Source organism: Cetorhinus maximus, chromosome 31 (genome assembly GCF_964194155.1).
Source record: "Cetorhinus maximus chromosome 31, sCetMax3.hap1.1, whole genome shotgun sequence".
Taxonomy (NCBI): Eukaryota; Metazoa; Chordata; class Chondrichthyes; order Lamniformes; family Cetorhinidae; genus Cetorhinus; species Cetorhinus maximus.
The window spans coordinates 21,194,359-21,210,583 of record NC_135909.1 but is presented as its reverse complement, the minus strand read 5'-3'; the positions used below and the strand labels follow the sequence as shown (position 1 = coordinate 21,210,583).

At 46.0% G+C, this 16,225-nt stretch overlaps 1 protein-coding gene and 1 non-coding gene across 2 annotated transcripts; one reads left to right on the top strand and one right to left on the bottom strand.

Moving 5' to 3' along the window:
• Window positions 1-3,355: 3,355 nt before the first annotated feature.
• LOC144670405 (histone H1.5-like) lies at window positions 3,356-4,024 on the bottom strand. Its single transcript, XM_078532889.1, has one exon. It carries the CDS (start codon window positions 4,022-4,024, stop codon window positions 3,356-3,358), a length of 669 nt encoding a protein of 222 aa, XP_078389015.1.
• Window positions 4,025-14,211: 10,187 nt separating this feature from the next.
• Window positions 14,212-14,283, top strand: trnam-cau (transfer RNA methionine (anticodon CAU)). The gene has a single exon. It is a non-coding gene; the product is annotated as a tRNA-Met (tRNA).
• Window positions 14,284-16,225: the final 1,942 nt, after the last annotated feature.

Here is a 16,225-nt window from a genome sequence, read left to right as displayed (position 1 = left end):
TCACTGGAAGTGTCCATGAATTCCCACATAGCACAGGAGGAGCATATCGCGGGTGTGAGCGCTGCTGCCTTCTGTTCCCTTTAATTTAAAGTTGTTAGTTACTCCCTTTTAAAGAATACTAATTACACTAGGGTACTTATTCCACTCCAACCTCTCCTACTACAGACCAAAGTCCTCACTTTATTTTGTTTAAACTAATGGACTGCAGCAGTTTAATTAATAGAATAAGTAGAAGTACTTACCTGACTTACTTACTGCGTCATATTTTGAATAGTGATGTCACTTTGAACTCCACCGCCTGGAGGCCCTGAGGGTCCGCCTCTCCTCTCCGGACTTGGCGTCTGTCAGAGGAAGAGAATGAAAACCCCACTCACTCACATGCACCGCTAACTGACAGATGCACAATGAGTCTCAAACACTATCACAGTCAGACACAGAACGACATCAACAATCACTTTCAGCCCCAGAGACTGACAAACACAGAATGAATCCCAGACTCTCTCACTGTAGCACGGCCTGACAAACAGTGAATGAATCTCAAACTCATTCACAGTATCAGAGTGAGTAAATCCCAAACTCGCACACATTATCAGGGGCTCTATGTTACAGATGGCATCCCGCTTTCCCGTGTAGTCTCTCTCTGTGGAGAACGGATCCTCGCAAAACAATCAGGCGACATTCCCCGATGTATAGTAAAACACTGAGGAACTGGGGCTGGAGAGAGTCTTTGTAAAATGTATTTCCTGACCAAAGTAAATGGGCACGAGTTGGGAGGAGGAGTGAGGGCGAGAAATCACAATCTGATTGGCCTGTTTCCATATCCAATCCTGAAATTATATACTTAGAGGCTGGTTTAGCCTTTAAACTGTCCATTCAGAGTCATCTTTTCCCAATCCTTCATTAGCATAGATCTGGGAGACTGTCTATTTAATCGGCGCTCGGAAGAGGTTTGGTTTATTTCTGTGTCTGAAACTGAAGATGGTTGATGAGAAGAAACCAGCTCCCAAGAAGGGAGCCAAGAAATCCTTAAAGAAACCGGTAGCAAAGGGCGGCAAGAAGCGGCGAAAGTCGAGGAAGGAGAGTTACTCCTGACCATTTTCTGAACAGATTCACCAGTCAGAGTTACAAGGACTATTAATACAATCTGCTCGACAATCAGCCTTTTTAGACTCTGTGAGGAACCGCCCCGAACAGTAATTGGCTGCAGCCTTACGCCCAGGCAGTTGCGTCCAAAATCGAACCAATGAATTAATCCCTTGCAACTCTGGTCCTCATTGGTCGAGTTGTTTTTAATTGTCCATTTAAAAATTCCGCCTTTTTTTGCAGCCGTTTCCCGTCTCGACAATAGACTTCGTTCTTACCTTTTTGGAAAATTATAAATACCATTTTTCACTATCACTCACTATTTCCTAACCCCAATGAAATTCCAGTTCATGTAACCTGACCCTGCAATTTGTAAACCCCGCATCATCCTGGTGAATCTGCTCATTTTTGGACAGAAACACCAGTCTGTTGTTTGAACTGTGTAAAGTCAGTGCTGAATTTCCCAGGCAATAACTGAATTGTTAACATAATAATAATTGAGCATTGCTCCATACAGCACAACCAACCTTTAAAATCGCCGCTCGCTTAGAGGGCTGTAATGGGTAATAAAATAGAAACGGTGCTGGGGGCATCAGACCCCGTCCCATTGCCCTCATTCTGGGCTGTTCATTCCGATAAAGAGCGGGAACGGGAGCGGCTTGAAGCTCCCCCTGTTCCCGGTCTGAGTCTTGACGGACATCCGTGCGAATATTGGGATTAGGAGCAGGAGGAGGCCACTCAGCCCATTGAGCCTGTTCTGCCATTCAGTGAGATCATGGCTGATCTGATTGTAAACTCAACTCCACTGACGGATTGAACGGCTGATATCAGAGGAACCGCCGGATCCTGTCATTACTATCCGACCTATTATTCATCTAGAACAAAACCTTTCGACAATATGAAGCAGTGGAGAGACTTTTCAGTGTCAGTGCAGAATGTGCCATCCGGGTAAATAAACAACGAGCAAACTGAGATTCTCAGTACATTCCCCACCAGAACAAATCAGGCACTAACATTCCCGATCACAGCCCATCCCAGCTCCCGTTCCCAGGTCTCTGCTCTCTCTGTGAGGCGGTGGGTGGCTCTGAGAAGAGCCTTTGTTGTGTGTTTGGTAGAAAGGGTCGAGTTTTTTAGCCGCCGAAGCCATAGAGAGTGCGGCCCTGGCGTTTCAGAGCGTACACCACATCCATGGCAGTGACCGTCTTGCGCTTGGCGTGTTCAGTGTAGGTGACCGCATCCCTGATCACATTCTCCAGGAAAACCTTCAGCACCCCGCGAGTCTCCTCATAGATCAAACCCGAGATCCGCTTGACACCGCCACGGCGAGCCAGGCGGCGGATTGCTGGTTTGGTGATGCCCTGGATATTATCACGAAGCACTTTGCGGTGGCGCTTTGCTCCGCCTTTACCCAGTCCTTTGCCTCCTTTCCCTCTGCCAGACATGATGATTCTTCACTCAGATCGCTGCAGAATATGAGAGAAGAGCAGCTTCACGTTCCTCTTTTATACAGCCCGCCCCGACCTGACTGAGAAAGGAGCAAAGAGAGAGAGGAGGGGCAGTGAGGAGACTGAGTGACAGACAGAACTGAGGAATGTCTTTGATAATTCAGCTCCGCCCCCTGCCTGCTCGAACCGACGTTTCTTTTTCGATTATCGACAATGGAAGTTAACACAGCGCTCGGCACAAAACTTATAGATTGGAGCTTCATGTTCAAAGGTGCTAGAAACCCGCAGCTTTTAAATAAAGAGCTTTACAAAGAAAATTCAGTACTACTCCCGCCCAAGTACATACCCTGTCAAATCCGTCTGTTTCCGCTTCACTCCCAGCTTCAGTTCTATCCCCACACACCTCCCCTCCAGGCGGGTTGAGCAGTTTATCGACACTTCACTCCAGCTGAACTAGACAAACTCATGTGTTGGGCTTTGAGTTGTAACGCGGGGTTTCTCCACCCGGGTAACTGTCTTACACACTCTCACCCTGAATCTGTGAAAAGGGAACGAGCAGAAACTGACAGAGCAGCTGAACAAATCCCCAGTTACAATGGGGCACGGACCCCGCTCTGTTTTATTGCAGAGTGGGGGAGAGGCTGGGTATAGTGCATGTCAGTGAGATACCGGGAAATTTCAATTTAATATAAATCATTCCAGTGTGAAACCTGCTCCCAGCGCCGGGACAGGGACATTTGATTCGGGGATCAGCTCTTTCCTGAGAGACGTGGGCGGCTCTGAGAAGAGCCTTTGTGTTCAGAGGTTTACAATTTGCTCGGCTGGTTTCATTTCTTTCCTGGCGCTGCTTTCTTAGCCTTTGCTGCTTTCACTTTGGGCTTGGCCTTCGATTTATCCACTTTTTTTAAAGCCTTTCCGCCCGTCACCTTCTTGGCGGGAGATTTTTTCTTCAGCGCTGCTTTCTTCACCGCCTTTTTTGGAGTTGCCGCCTTCTTGCTGCTTGTTTTCTTGACTGTTGCTTTCTTCGCTGGGGATTTCTTGGCTGCTACTTTCCTGGCTGGAGATTTCTTAGCTGCTGGTTTCTTTGTTTTCACCTTCTTGGCCGCTGGTTTCTTTACTAAAGATTTCTTGGCTGTTGGTTTCTTCTCCTTCTTTCCCACTTTCCCCTGGGATTCCTTCTTAGGGATTTTGAAGGAGCCGGAGGCGCCCTGTCCCTTTACCTGCACCAGGGAGCCGCTCTCCACCTTCCTCCTGATACTTAGCCTGATCTGGGAGCCGAGCTTCCCCACATCGACACCGCTGCCAGACAAAGCTTTCTTTATCGCGGCCAGGGACATCCCCTTGCGATCGCTGCAACCCGCCACAATCTTGAGGATCTGTTCGCCTAACTTGGGACCGGCTGCCTTCGATCGGGAAGCCGCCTTCTTCTTCTTGGGAGGTTTGACTTGAGCGGCAGCGGCTGGAGGAGCCGTTTCGGCGGCTGCAGTATCAGTCATATCCGAGACTGTGTGGAAAATCTCTCTGACAGTCAGAACTGGATCAGAAATGAAACCAGTGGCGGCGGCTCAGAGCAACTTAAACACAGAGAGCGGACGGGGCAGAGACAACCTGCTGTCAGCTCCCGGCTCCTCCAGCCTCTCTCTGTTTCTCTCTCCTCATAAACTCCCCAATTCCACTTCAAATTGGACATTTCAGATTCCCACACTCGCTTCCTTCTGTTAACAAAATCCGAATGTTTGTTGTCGAGAAAGTTCCATCCGAATTAAAGGCAGCAATTTCGATTTAAACCCGTTTCTTTGCGGCTTTGATCGCGCCCTCTCAGCCGAGCGCTGACTTCTTCTCTGTGTTTCCACTGAAATCTTGAAATTAACGAAAACTTGGCCTTAAGTTCTCTCTTCAGGGCTGAGCAGGGGAGCAGCGCGATCCTATGACAGCGAAATCTTGTGATTTTACACTAGAAGGACTCGGAAACCTGGCGCTGAGGCCGGACACACAAACACAGTGACATTAGTCTAACCCGCCCGCCCCTTTAACACACTCTCGATGATACAATGTCACTGTCAGCCTGTTCCTGCCCCACGGAACTCATTTCTTGCTATCTTGACTCCATTTTCTTTCCCCTTGTCCAGTCCCTTCCCACCCACATCCGTGATTCCTCTGACACCCTACATCATATCAACAATTTCCAGTTCCCTGACCCCAACCGCCTGCTCTTCACCATGGACGTCCAATCCCCCTACACCTCCATCCCCCACCAGGATGGTCTGATAGCTCTCCGCTTCTTCCTCGAACAGAGGCTCGAACAATCCCCATCCACGACTACTCTCCTCTGTCTGGCTGAACTTGTTCTCACACTGAACAATTTCTCCTAAACTCTTCTCACTTCCACCAAATAAAAGGTGTGGCTATGGGTACCCGCATGGGCCCCAGTTATGCCTGTCGCTTTATGGGGTACGTGGAACATTCCTTGTTCCAGTCCTACTCCGGCCCCATCCCACTGCTCTTTCTCCGGTACATCGATGATTGCTTCAGTGCTGCTTCATGCTCTCCTCTGGACCTGGAAAATTTTATTAAGTTGGCTTCCAATTTCTACCCCTCCATCATTTTCACATGCTCCATCTCTGACACTTCCCTTCCCTTCCTTGACCTCTCTGTCTCAATTCCTGGTGATAGACTGTCCACCAATATTCATCACAGGCCTAACGCCTCCCACAGCTACCTCGAATACAACTCCTCACACCCCGCTTCCTGTAAGGAATCCATCCCGTTCTTTAAGTTCCTTCGCCTCCGGCGCATCTGTTCTGATGATGCCACTTTCATAAACAGTTCCTCTGACGTGTCTTCCTTCTTCCTTAACCGAGGTTTTCCACCCACGGTGGTTGAAAGGGCCCTCAACTGTGTCCGGCCCATCTCCCACGCATCCACCCTCATACCTTCCTCTCCCTCCCAGAACCATGATAGGGTCCCCCTTGTCCTCACTTATCACCCCACCAGTATCTGCATTCAAAGGATCATCCTCCACCATTTCTGCCAACTCCAGCACGATGCCACCACCAAACACATCTTCCCTTCAACCCCCTGGTGGCATTCCGCAGGGATCGTTCCCTCCGGGACACCGTGGTCCACTCCTCCATCAACCCCTTCACCTCAACCCCCTCCCACAGCTTCTTCCCATGCAACCGCAGAAGGTGCAACACCTGCCTCTTTACTTCCCTCCTCCTCACCATCCAAGGGCCCTCCTTTCAAGTGAAGCAGGATTTCACTTGCACTTCCCTCAATTTAGTCTACTGCATTCATTGCTCCCCATGCGGTTTCCTATACATTGGAGAGACCACGCAGACTGGGTGACCACTTCGCAGAACAGCTTCAGTCTGTCCGCATGCATGAGCTAGACCTCCCTGTCACTCGCCATTTCAACACTCCACCTTGCTGTCATGCCCACATACCCATACTTGGCCAGCTGCATTTTTCCAGTGAATCTGACCGCAAACTGGAGGAACAGCACCTCATCTTCCGACTAGGCGCTTTACAGCCTTCTGGACTGAATATTGAGTTCAACAATTTTTGATCATGAACTCTCTCCTCCATCCCCACCCCCTTTCCGATCCCCCTTTTTATTCCCCAATAATTTATATAGATTTTTCTTTTCTCACCTATTTCCATTATTTTTAAATGTATTTCTGTCCATTGTTTTACCTCTACCTTTTAGCCTATTTCGATCCTGTCCCTTCACCCCACCCCCACTAGGGCTACCTGTACCTTGCTTGTCCTGCTTTCTACCCTTAATTAGCACATTCCTTAGATAATATCACCACTTTGAACACCTCTTTGTTCTTTTGTCGATGACATTTTTTGTCTATCTCCACCGATAACTGGCCCTCTATCCAGCTCTACCTGTCCAACACCCCCTCTCCCTTAAACCAGCTTCTATTTCACCTCTTTTCTATTTTTACTTAGTTCTGTTGAAGAGTCATACGGACTCGAAATGTTAACTGTGTTCGTCTCTGCAGATGCTGCCAGACCTGCTGAGTTTTTCCAGGTATTTTTATTTTTGTTCACATCTACACATTGACAGGACAAACTGTGTCTCAGATTCACAGCTCCCAGGACAGGCTTTCCTCTCCTCTCAGCCTGTGCTGTGGATTCTCGGGGATTAGTTGTAGTTTCCCAGCTCAGTAACTGTTAAACCCTCTGAGACCGGAGCTGCTCACAGTGTCTGTTCCCCAGATTCAGGAGACTGCAGCCAATCACAGCTGTGCCTGGGTTAACCCGTAACTGGTTTAAATCATTATCTTGTTCACAGGCAAATTTACTTTTGATCATTGGAGGGGGCATCGAATGAAGCTTTGTGGGTAGAGTTTAGGATAAAAAAGGGGCAACCACATTATTAGTTGTTTATTATAGACCCCCAGATAGTCAGCGGGAAATTGAGGAGCAAATGTGTGCACAATTTTTGGAGGTGGGTAAAAACAATAAAAATAGGGGGATTATATTAGGTGATTTCAACTTTCCCCACATTAATTGGGATAAACATAGTGTTAAGGGTTTGGATGGAGTGCATTTCTTGAAATGTGTACAGGAGAACTTTTTAGGTCAATATGTAGAGGGTCCAACAAGGGACGTTGAATTGCTGGACCTAATTCTGGGGAATGAAGCTGAACAGGTGGCTGAGGTGATGGTGGGCGAGCATTTTAGTGATAGCGACCACAACATGGTACAGTTTAAGTTTGTTATTGACAAAGAAATCGACAAGTTGCAAAAAATGTTTTGGATTGGGGGAGAGTGGATTTTAGTAAAATAAGGCAAGATCTGGCCAAGATAGACTGGGAACAGTTACTTGTGGGAAAATCTACAGAGGAACAGTGGGGGTGTTCAAAAAGGAAATGGGGAGGGTACAGGCTCAACATGTTCCCTCTAGGGTAATAGGAAGGATTAACAAGCCCAGAGAACGATGGATAACCAGAGATATTCGGGTTACGATGAAAAGGAAAATAGAGGCTTTTAGCAGGTACAAGGGAAGCAAATCAGCAGAGGCATTAGTGGATTACAGACAGTGCAGGGTGGAACTTAAGAAAACAATTAGGAGAGCAAAGAGGGGATATGGGAAAGCTCTGGCTGGTAAAATTAGGGAAAATCCCAAGATATTCAATAAATATATCAATGGGAAGAGGATAACCAGGGGAATATTATATGGGATCAAGTGGGCATTCCATGGGTGGAGTCAGAGGACGTCAGTTTTGAATGAATACTTCACGTCCATCTTCACCCAAGAGAATGGGGATGAATGTATTGAACTCGGGGAGAAAGACTGCGAGGTACTTAAGCAAATTGATATAGCGATTGAGAAGGTATTGGTGGTGTTGGCAGGTTTAAAAGTGGACAAATCTCCAGGTTCGGATGATTTGTGTCCCAGACTGCTGAGGGAGGCAAGGGAGGAGATCACAGGGGCTCGGACCCAAATTTTAATTCCTCGCTGGCCACGGGGAAGGTGCCAGAGGACTGGAGAACAGCTAATGTGGTTCCGCTATTTAAGAAATGTTGTAGAGATAAACGAGGGAACTACAGGCCAGTGAGTATCACGTCAGTGGTAAGGAAACTATTGGAGAAATTTCTGAAGAAGAGTATCTATCTCCACTTTCAGAGGCAAGGTTTGATCAGCGATAGTCAGCATGGCTTTGTCTGAGGGAGGCCATGCCTAACAAATTTGATTGAATTTTTTTGAGGAGGTGACCAGGTGTGTAGATGAGGGTAGTGCAGTTGATGTAGTTTATATGGATTTCAGCAAAGCCTTTCACAAGGTCCCACATGGGAGACTTATAAAGAAGGCAAAGGCACATGGGATACAGGGTAATTTGATAAGGTGGATTCAAAATTGGCTTAGTTGTTGGAGGGAGAGTGTGATGACAGAAGGATGCTTTAGTGACTGGAAGCCAGTATCCAGTGGCGTACCACAACGATCTGTCCTCTGTCCCCTATTGTTTGTCGTTTATATAAACGACATAGATGACTATGTGGGGGGTAGGATTACTAAATTTGCGGATGACACAAAGATTGGCCGAGTGGTTAACAGTGATTTTGAGTGCCTTGGGCTACAGGAAGATATAGCTGTGATGGTCAATTGGGCAGATAAGTGGCAGATGGAATTTAAACCTGAAAAGTGTGAGGTGATACACTTTAGATGGAGTAATTTGACAACGAATTATTTAATGAGTAGCATGGCACTAGGAAGTTCTGAGGAACAAAGGGACCTTGGCGTTTGTGTCCATAGATCTCTGAAGGCGGAGGGGCATGTTAGTGGGTTGGTGAAAAAGGCATATGGGACACTTGCCTTTATGAATCGAGGCATAGATTACAAAAGTAGGGAGGTCATGTTGGAGTCGCATAGAACTTGGTGAGGCCACTGTGCAGTTCTGGTCGCCACATTATAGGAAGGATGTGATTACACTGGAGGGGGTGCAGAGGAGATTCACCATGATGTTGCCTGGGATGAAACTTTTAAGTTACGAAGAGAGGTAAGATAGATTGGGTTGTTTTCGTTGGAGCAGAGAAGACTGAGGGGCGACCTGATCGAGGTGTACAAGACTATGAGGGGCATAGACAGGGAGCAGCTTTTCCCCTTTAAGGAAGGGTCAGTCACAAAGGGGCATAAGTACAAGTTGAGGGGCAGGAGGTTTAGGGGGGATGTGAGGAAAAACTTTTTTACCCAGAGGGTGGTGAGGGTCTGCAATGCACTGCCTGGGAGTGTGGTGGAGGCGGGTTGCCTCACATCCGTTAAAAAGTACCTGGGTGAGCACTTGGCACGTCATAACATACAAGGCTATGGGCCAGGTGCTGGTAAATGGGATTAGGTAGGTAGGTCAAGTGTTTCTCACGTGTCGGTGCAGACTCGATGGGCTGAAGGGCCTCTTCTGCACTGTGATTCTGTGATTCTGTGATTTGAAGATAGACTGTGTGCACTCAGCCACTAAACAACAGTATCGCGCCTTCATGTGGAGTTCAAGAGAGAGGGCGTGGAGGGATAGACAGAGACAGAGTGAGTGAGGGCGGTGAGACACAGACAATGCATCAGTTGCAGAAATCCTTGTAAATTCTGGTGTTATCCAGAAAGATTCTCATGGAGAGGCAGAAGCTGCAGTCTCAGATATTAATGATATTGTAACAGAGAAACATTATTAATCCCACACGCAGGAATAATGCTGTATTTTAACAGAAATGAAGCAGTATGAACATAATGGTCCAGGTCTAAAAATTGTGCAAGGTTAGAGGGACCAAGAGTCTTTATATCTTTGAAGGTGACAGGAGATTTTGAGGGAGTAGTTAGGAAAGCAGATGGGATCTTTGGTTTCATCAACAGAGGTACTGAGCATACAAGCAGGAACATTATGTTTAACATTTATGAAGCTCTGGTTAGGCTGCAACTAAAATATTGCCTACATGCCTGGTCACCACGTTTTTGGAAGGATGTGAGAGTCTTTGAGAGAGTGCAAAGGAGATTTACCAGAATAGTTCCAGGCATGAGGGATTACAGCTGCAAGGTTTGTTTGCGGAATCCGGAGCTGCTCTCCTTGAAGCAACCGAGGTTGAGGGGAGGTCTGAGAGAGGTGTACAGGATTATAACAGGTTTAGATCAGGTAGACAAAGGAAAGCTGTTCCCATGAGGTGAGAGCAGAAGGATTAGGCAGCATGGATTTAAAATTTAAGACAAGATGTACAGAGGGGATGTGTGCAAGAAATTTGTCTCACTCCGGGTAATGACCTGGATCTTGATCCCTCTGGGCATTGTGGAAACGGAGATGGTCAACGATTTCAAATGGAAATTGGGTGGGCGCCTGTGGGAAATAAAGTTGCAGGAATGGAGCAGGAGAATGGGACTGACTGGATTATTCTACAGACAGTCAGACTGGATGGGGGGTATGGCCTCCTTCTGAGCAGCAATGTCTCCATGACTCTATGTCTCTCTTTCCCTATGACAGTGTCAGTGAGTGAGAAACAGTGGCCCATGTTTCACCCTCGGTTCCCTGTTGTACTCCCTGCAGCTCAGGGCCGTTGGGTATCACTCTCAGTGAGTGACTGTTTCACTCGGATTGAATGAATCTGGGAGAGTTCCTGACAGATATTAACTCCTGCACGGTCCTAGCAAACACCCGGACTCCCGGCTTCTTCCAGTGATTCTGCAGGATTGCTTTGTGAAGACGGGCCCCTGAACAGCACATAGGATGCACAGAAAGATCCCAAGTTGAGTTTCTTAAGGGTCGAGTCCTAATTTTCATCGTTCCCTTTCTCGGGAGCTCCACATCTTTTGCTGATCTCGGATTATAAGTGAATTGTAGAACTTTTCAAAACAAAATTGTTTCATGGAATGTTGTAGAATTCTGCGTCATTCCGACCCACCAGAGCTCAATGGGTGGGAGCGGAGGAGCGCATGGCCGCTGCTCTCCCCCAGCTCCACCTGGGACAGGAAGAGCCGCCAATGGAGAGACCCCGGTCCTGGGGGAATGGAACAAACAGCAGCCTCCTGGGAGGAGGGAGACAGAATGGCAAGAAGCTGTTATTGAAAATCATTGCTGCTTTCTCCCCACAAAGCAACTGTGAATATTCCTGGTTGAGTTCCCACTCCCCAGGTTTGTTGATATTGGACAGTGAGGAGTTTGAACAGAGCCGGACAGTCAGGACGTGGGGAGTCAGACAAGGAGCAGCTATTGCAGGCACCAGATGAGAAATAGGACGGGCACTTTTTAAACAGCGGCAGTTTGGTTTCGGTGGCTGTATTATTAGTGGAGATGGTGGTGTAGCGGGAATTTAGAGTTCCAGGCTAATGAACAGAAGAACAGAAGGAATAAAGAGAGGGAATAGGCCACTCGGTCCCTCGAGTTTGCTCCACCATTCAGTAAGGTCATGGTTGATCTGATTGTAACCTCAACTCCACATTCCTGTCTACCCTCGATAACCTCTCACCCACTTGCTTTCAAGAGTCTACCCCTGCTTTAAAAGTATTCAGAGAATCCGCTTCCACCCTCTTTTGAGGAAGAGAGTTCCAAAGACTCAAGACCCTCAGCGAGAAAAAAAAATCTCCTCATCTCTGTCTTAAATGGACGACCCCTTATTTTTAAACAGTGACGACGAGTTCTAGATTCTCCTCCAAGAGGAACCATCCTCTCCACACCTACCGTGTCAAGAAACATCAGGGCCCCCTCAGAATAATGTTATGGAGGCGAGGGATCAAATCATGGTGACATATAATTCAAAAAAACCTTGAAAGTCACGTTGATAAAAAACCCATCTGGTTCACGCACTCTCCAGCTCCGTTTGAACGAATAAACATTCTTGAGACTTGGGCTCACTGCTGGACTAACTTAGTGCTAACAAAAACAGAAAATGCTGGAAAAACTCAGGAGGTCTAACAACATCTGTGGAGAGAAAGACAGAGTTTACGTTTCATGTCTGTATGACTCTTAAACGTTAACTCTGTCTTTCTCTCCATAGATGCGGTTAGACCTGCTGAGTTTTTCCAGCATTTTCTATTTTTCTTTCAGATTTCCAGCATCTGCACTATTTAGCTCTTATCTTACTGTGTTGTTGGTGCTTGTGGAACTGATGTCTCTGCTCTCTGTGAGTGATACTGTACTTACTGTGTGAGAAGGAGCTGGCTGCACTTCTACTTTTGTCACGGAATCACTATTTCGATTCTGCTGCTATCAAACTTTTGCCTGTAGGAAGAAAAAGGTATTTATAATAATTCAAAGAGAGGTGATGTAGCAAATACAAAATAGACCAATGCATTTGTTTCAATTAATAGTCAATCTGAAAAAACAGAAAATTAAAAGCAGCAACTCAAGCAGGGCCTGATCTGAAGGGTAATTAAAGCGAGGCAACAGATTCTGGCCTTGTCAGCGACTCCTACAGCCCGTGAACAAATAAAAACATAAGTGGATCCCGAGAGTGGGAAGTAGTAATTTGAACTGTACAGAACTCCCTGCTCTGTCACTCAGTCCCATCCATGGAGCAGTGGATTGTTTCTGGAGGGCAGGAAATTGTTGTAAAATGATCCAATTCCTTGCTCTGCAGTAGCTGGGTGCTGCAGCACTGTCGTGCAATCAGACACTGACTCTGTTCAGAGAGAGAGAGAGAGAGAGAGAGAGTGGATGCAAATCATCCTCTAACCCGAAGGTCTGAATAATAGTAAGAATAACGGAGACATTCCGATACAGAATTAACCCCACTTCCCATGGCAGTAATGGTGTCTAATAGACACAGAATGATTCCCACATTCACAGTCAGTACCACTGCCTGATACACAAATTATCCCACTTCCCCTGGCAGTAATGGGGACTCATAGACACAGTATGATCCCCACATTCACATTCAGTACCAGTGCCTGATACAGAATTAACCTCACCCTCACATATAGTACCAGGCATTGACCCACAAAGAAGGAACCCTGCTCACAAATTGTTCCAGAGACTGAGATGCAGAATTAATCCTACATTCACAAACACTATCTGTGATGGACACATACAGAACTAATCTCGCTCAAGTTCAGTAACAGAGTTCTCAGGATGTATCACACAATCACATTCATCACTAGAAGGTAACAGTTACAGCTGAGAATTGACGACTGTAGTCCAGTTGTGAATTAACCAGATTTTCACTTAAGAAGAGGGAACATCTGAACACAACATGGAGCACATTAACATGACAGGGAAAATTAAGGCCCCTGAAAGAAAATAATTACCCAATAGAAAACACACTCACTGAGCAACAGAGAACATCTTTGCAGAACAGGGAGCACATTGAAACAACAGAGAACATTTTTACGCAGCTGGGAACAGGTTTGCACGACAGGGAAGCGCGTTACACAACGGTGAAGATCTCCCAACAGCAGAAAGCACATTTACACAATAGAGAGCACAGTTAGACAACAGAGGGCACAGTCACACAACGGAGAGCATGGTTACACAACAGGGGGCCAAGTTAGACAACAAAGGGCACAGTTATACAGCAGAGTACACAATTACATAATCGTGAATACAGTTAAACAACAAAGGGCACAGTTCAACGACAGAGGCCAGAATTAAACAGATGACTCAGCTACACAACAGAAAGCACAGTACCACAGCAGAGAGCATATTTACACGACAGATAACACAATTACACAACAGAGAGCGCAGTGAAACAACATAGGACGCAGTTACACAATAGAGGGCGGAGTAACAGAACAGAGAGCACAGTTACACAACAGGGTGCACAGTTACACAACAGGGTGCACAGTTACACAACAGAGAGCACAATTACACAACAGAGCGCACTGTTAAAAAACAGGGTGCACAGTTACACAACAGGGTGCACAATTACATTACACGATGCAGAGTTACACAACAGGAGTCATTATTACAAACAGGGGACATCTCTGTGCAGCTGGGAACAGTTTACAGAAATGATTAGTTTCTCCACCTCAGTGTCTTGCTAATTTTCTCGGCGTCTTTCTCTGTCATCTTGTGTATCCTAACAGTCTCTAGCTGCCTTTCTGTGTGTATTTTTCTGTCTGTTTCTGGTGTTACGCAGTGGAATTGTGCAGCCAAGATGATCCACCCAACGCATCTTCTCTCGCTCAAAAGCACTAAACAAGTGACCATTTAGCTCCCTAATACACAAAACTAACATTCATCAACTAGTGACAATATGCAGCAGAGTGGCGCAGCGGAAGCGTGCTGGGCCCATAACCCAGAGGTCGATGGATCGAAACCATCCTCTGCTATTTATATAGTCACGAAAATAAACATTTTGCTGCTACCCACAAACTTATCTGATTTGTAGGTATTAGAATTGGCATCTCGCTTCCTGTAAACACTTCAGTCTGCAAAAAATATCTCAAATTGCTTTTATTCACACAAGGATACTAGCTGCAATTGCTACAAACACACACCAGCCGAGACCAGCCCATTTCTCGCAAAGAGCTGGCACAGTCTGAATGTTCTTCTCTCGTTCACTCTCACCCCATCATTACCTGAATAGGAAATTCCTGAGATGGGAAAATATAGTGAAATTCATATTTATTACATGCAGTCTGTCCGACCTATATGACAAGCAGCAATAATTCACCATGCTAATTTGGACAACAGATTCCTACACTGCGACATGTACCATCGAGGAAGAGAGAATCATCATAATGAAGACAGCATCATGTCAAAGGCAGTTAATCAATATTTGGGTAAATATCAGCGTTCCTCCTTAATTACTGGTTTAAAACTGGAATAGTGAAGTTTCCTTCCTTGGGTCTTGCACCAGATACCTTTTACACAGAAAACACCTTTGAGAGCCTCTGATTGTTTCCTTTATCCTGTTAGTAGCTGTGCGGAATTTAATGTGCTCAGCTTCCTGCTCATTCTGCCCTTACTGACCTTACTGAAGGTGAAAATTGTAACATTTCTGTGACCTTTCTCTACCTCTAAAATATTGCTGTCACTCATTGCTAGATGCTCATATACTGCCAGAATATGAATTAATTATCTCTCGTTACTTATTACTAAATCTAATATAACATTTTTCTCTTGTGGTTTCCAAATCAGGGTGGACGGCAGGAGAGGTTAAATGACAAGAGAGTTGATGGTGCAAGGTTAAGGTAAATGGGCAAGTAACAAAACCAAAGATGTGTCTAAAGGAAGTGTGAATGAGGGCATGATGAACTGCTGCCATCCAAAAGCAAAACCAAGAGAAAAATGTGAATTCAACCAAAATATCCAATGGAAAAGATACATAATGAGGATTGAGATTACATTCTCAAATTGTTGTACTCAGTGTTGAGTATGGAAGGTTGTAAAGTGCTCAATTTAAAGATGAGAAACGGTTCGTCGAGCTTACATTGAGATTCATTAGAACTCTGCAGGATGCCGAGGACAGAAAGGTCAGTGTGAGGACAAGATGGAAAATTAAAATCACAGGAGATCGGAAACTCAGAGTCGTACTTGCTGACAGAGCAGATGTTCATCAAAGCAATCATTGAAACTGCCTAACATAGATCAGACCACCATTGTGAGCAGTGAATGCGGGGTGCTAAATTGAAGAAATTACACATAAATCACTGTTTCAGCTGGAATGAGGATTTTGGTGAGGACAGGTAATATTCCATACCAACACTGCTAATTTACCTTCCTTTTTTCTCAACTGGTTATCTCTCCTCTCTTTGATTGAAAGGGCCCTCAAACATTTCTGTTCCATTTCGCGAGCTCTGCTCTCATCACTTCCCTCTCTCCCGGAACACCAATAGGCTTCCCTTGTCCGCACCATCCTCCCCACCATCTTTCACATTTAATGGATCATCCCTTGTCATTTCTTTGTTAGGCAGAGAGCTGTTGCGATCTTAAACCCTTTGCCGTAATTGGTGGTGAAAGCCTAATCAAAATAAACTTTCAAAAGTGAAGCGAGTAAATATCGAAGGGAAAATATTTTAAGGCTATTGTAAAGGAGAAGGGGAGTGGGACTGATTTGTTGCTATAGAGCTTGCACAGAAACGATTAACACAAACGTTTCCTCCCGTGTCGCTGTTTAGAATGAAATGGCGATAACTACTTCCCAGAATGCTCTGGGGGATATAAAACGGCCTATCTCGAGCAGAAGGGCCTCATTGCGCAGGCGCACCTATGTCCACCGGAAATCCTGTCTACGCCGAGCATGCGCGGTACAGTTCTCGAAAGCTGAGC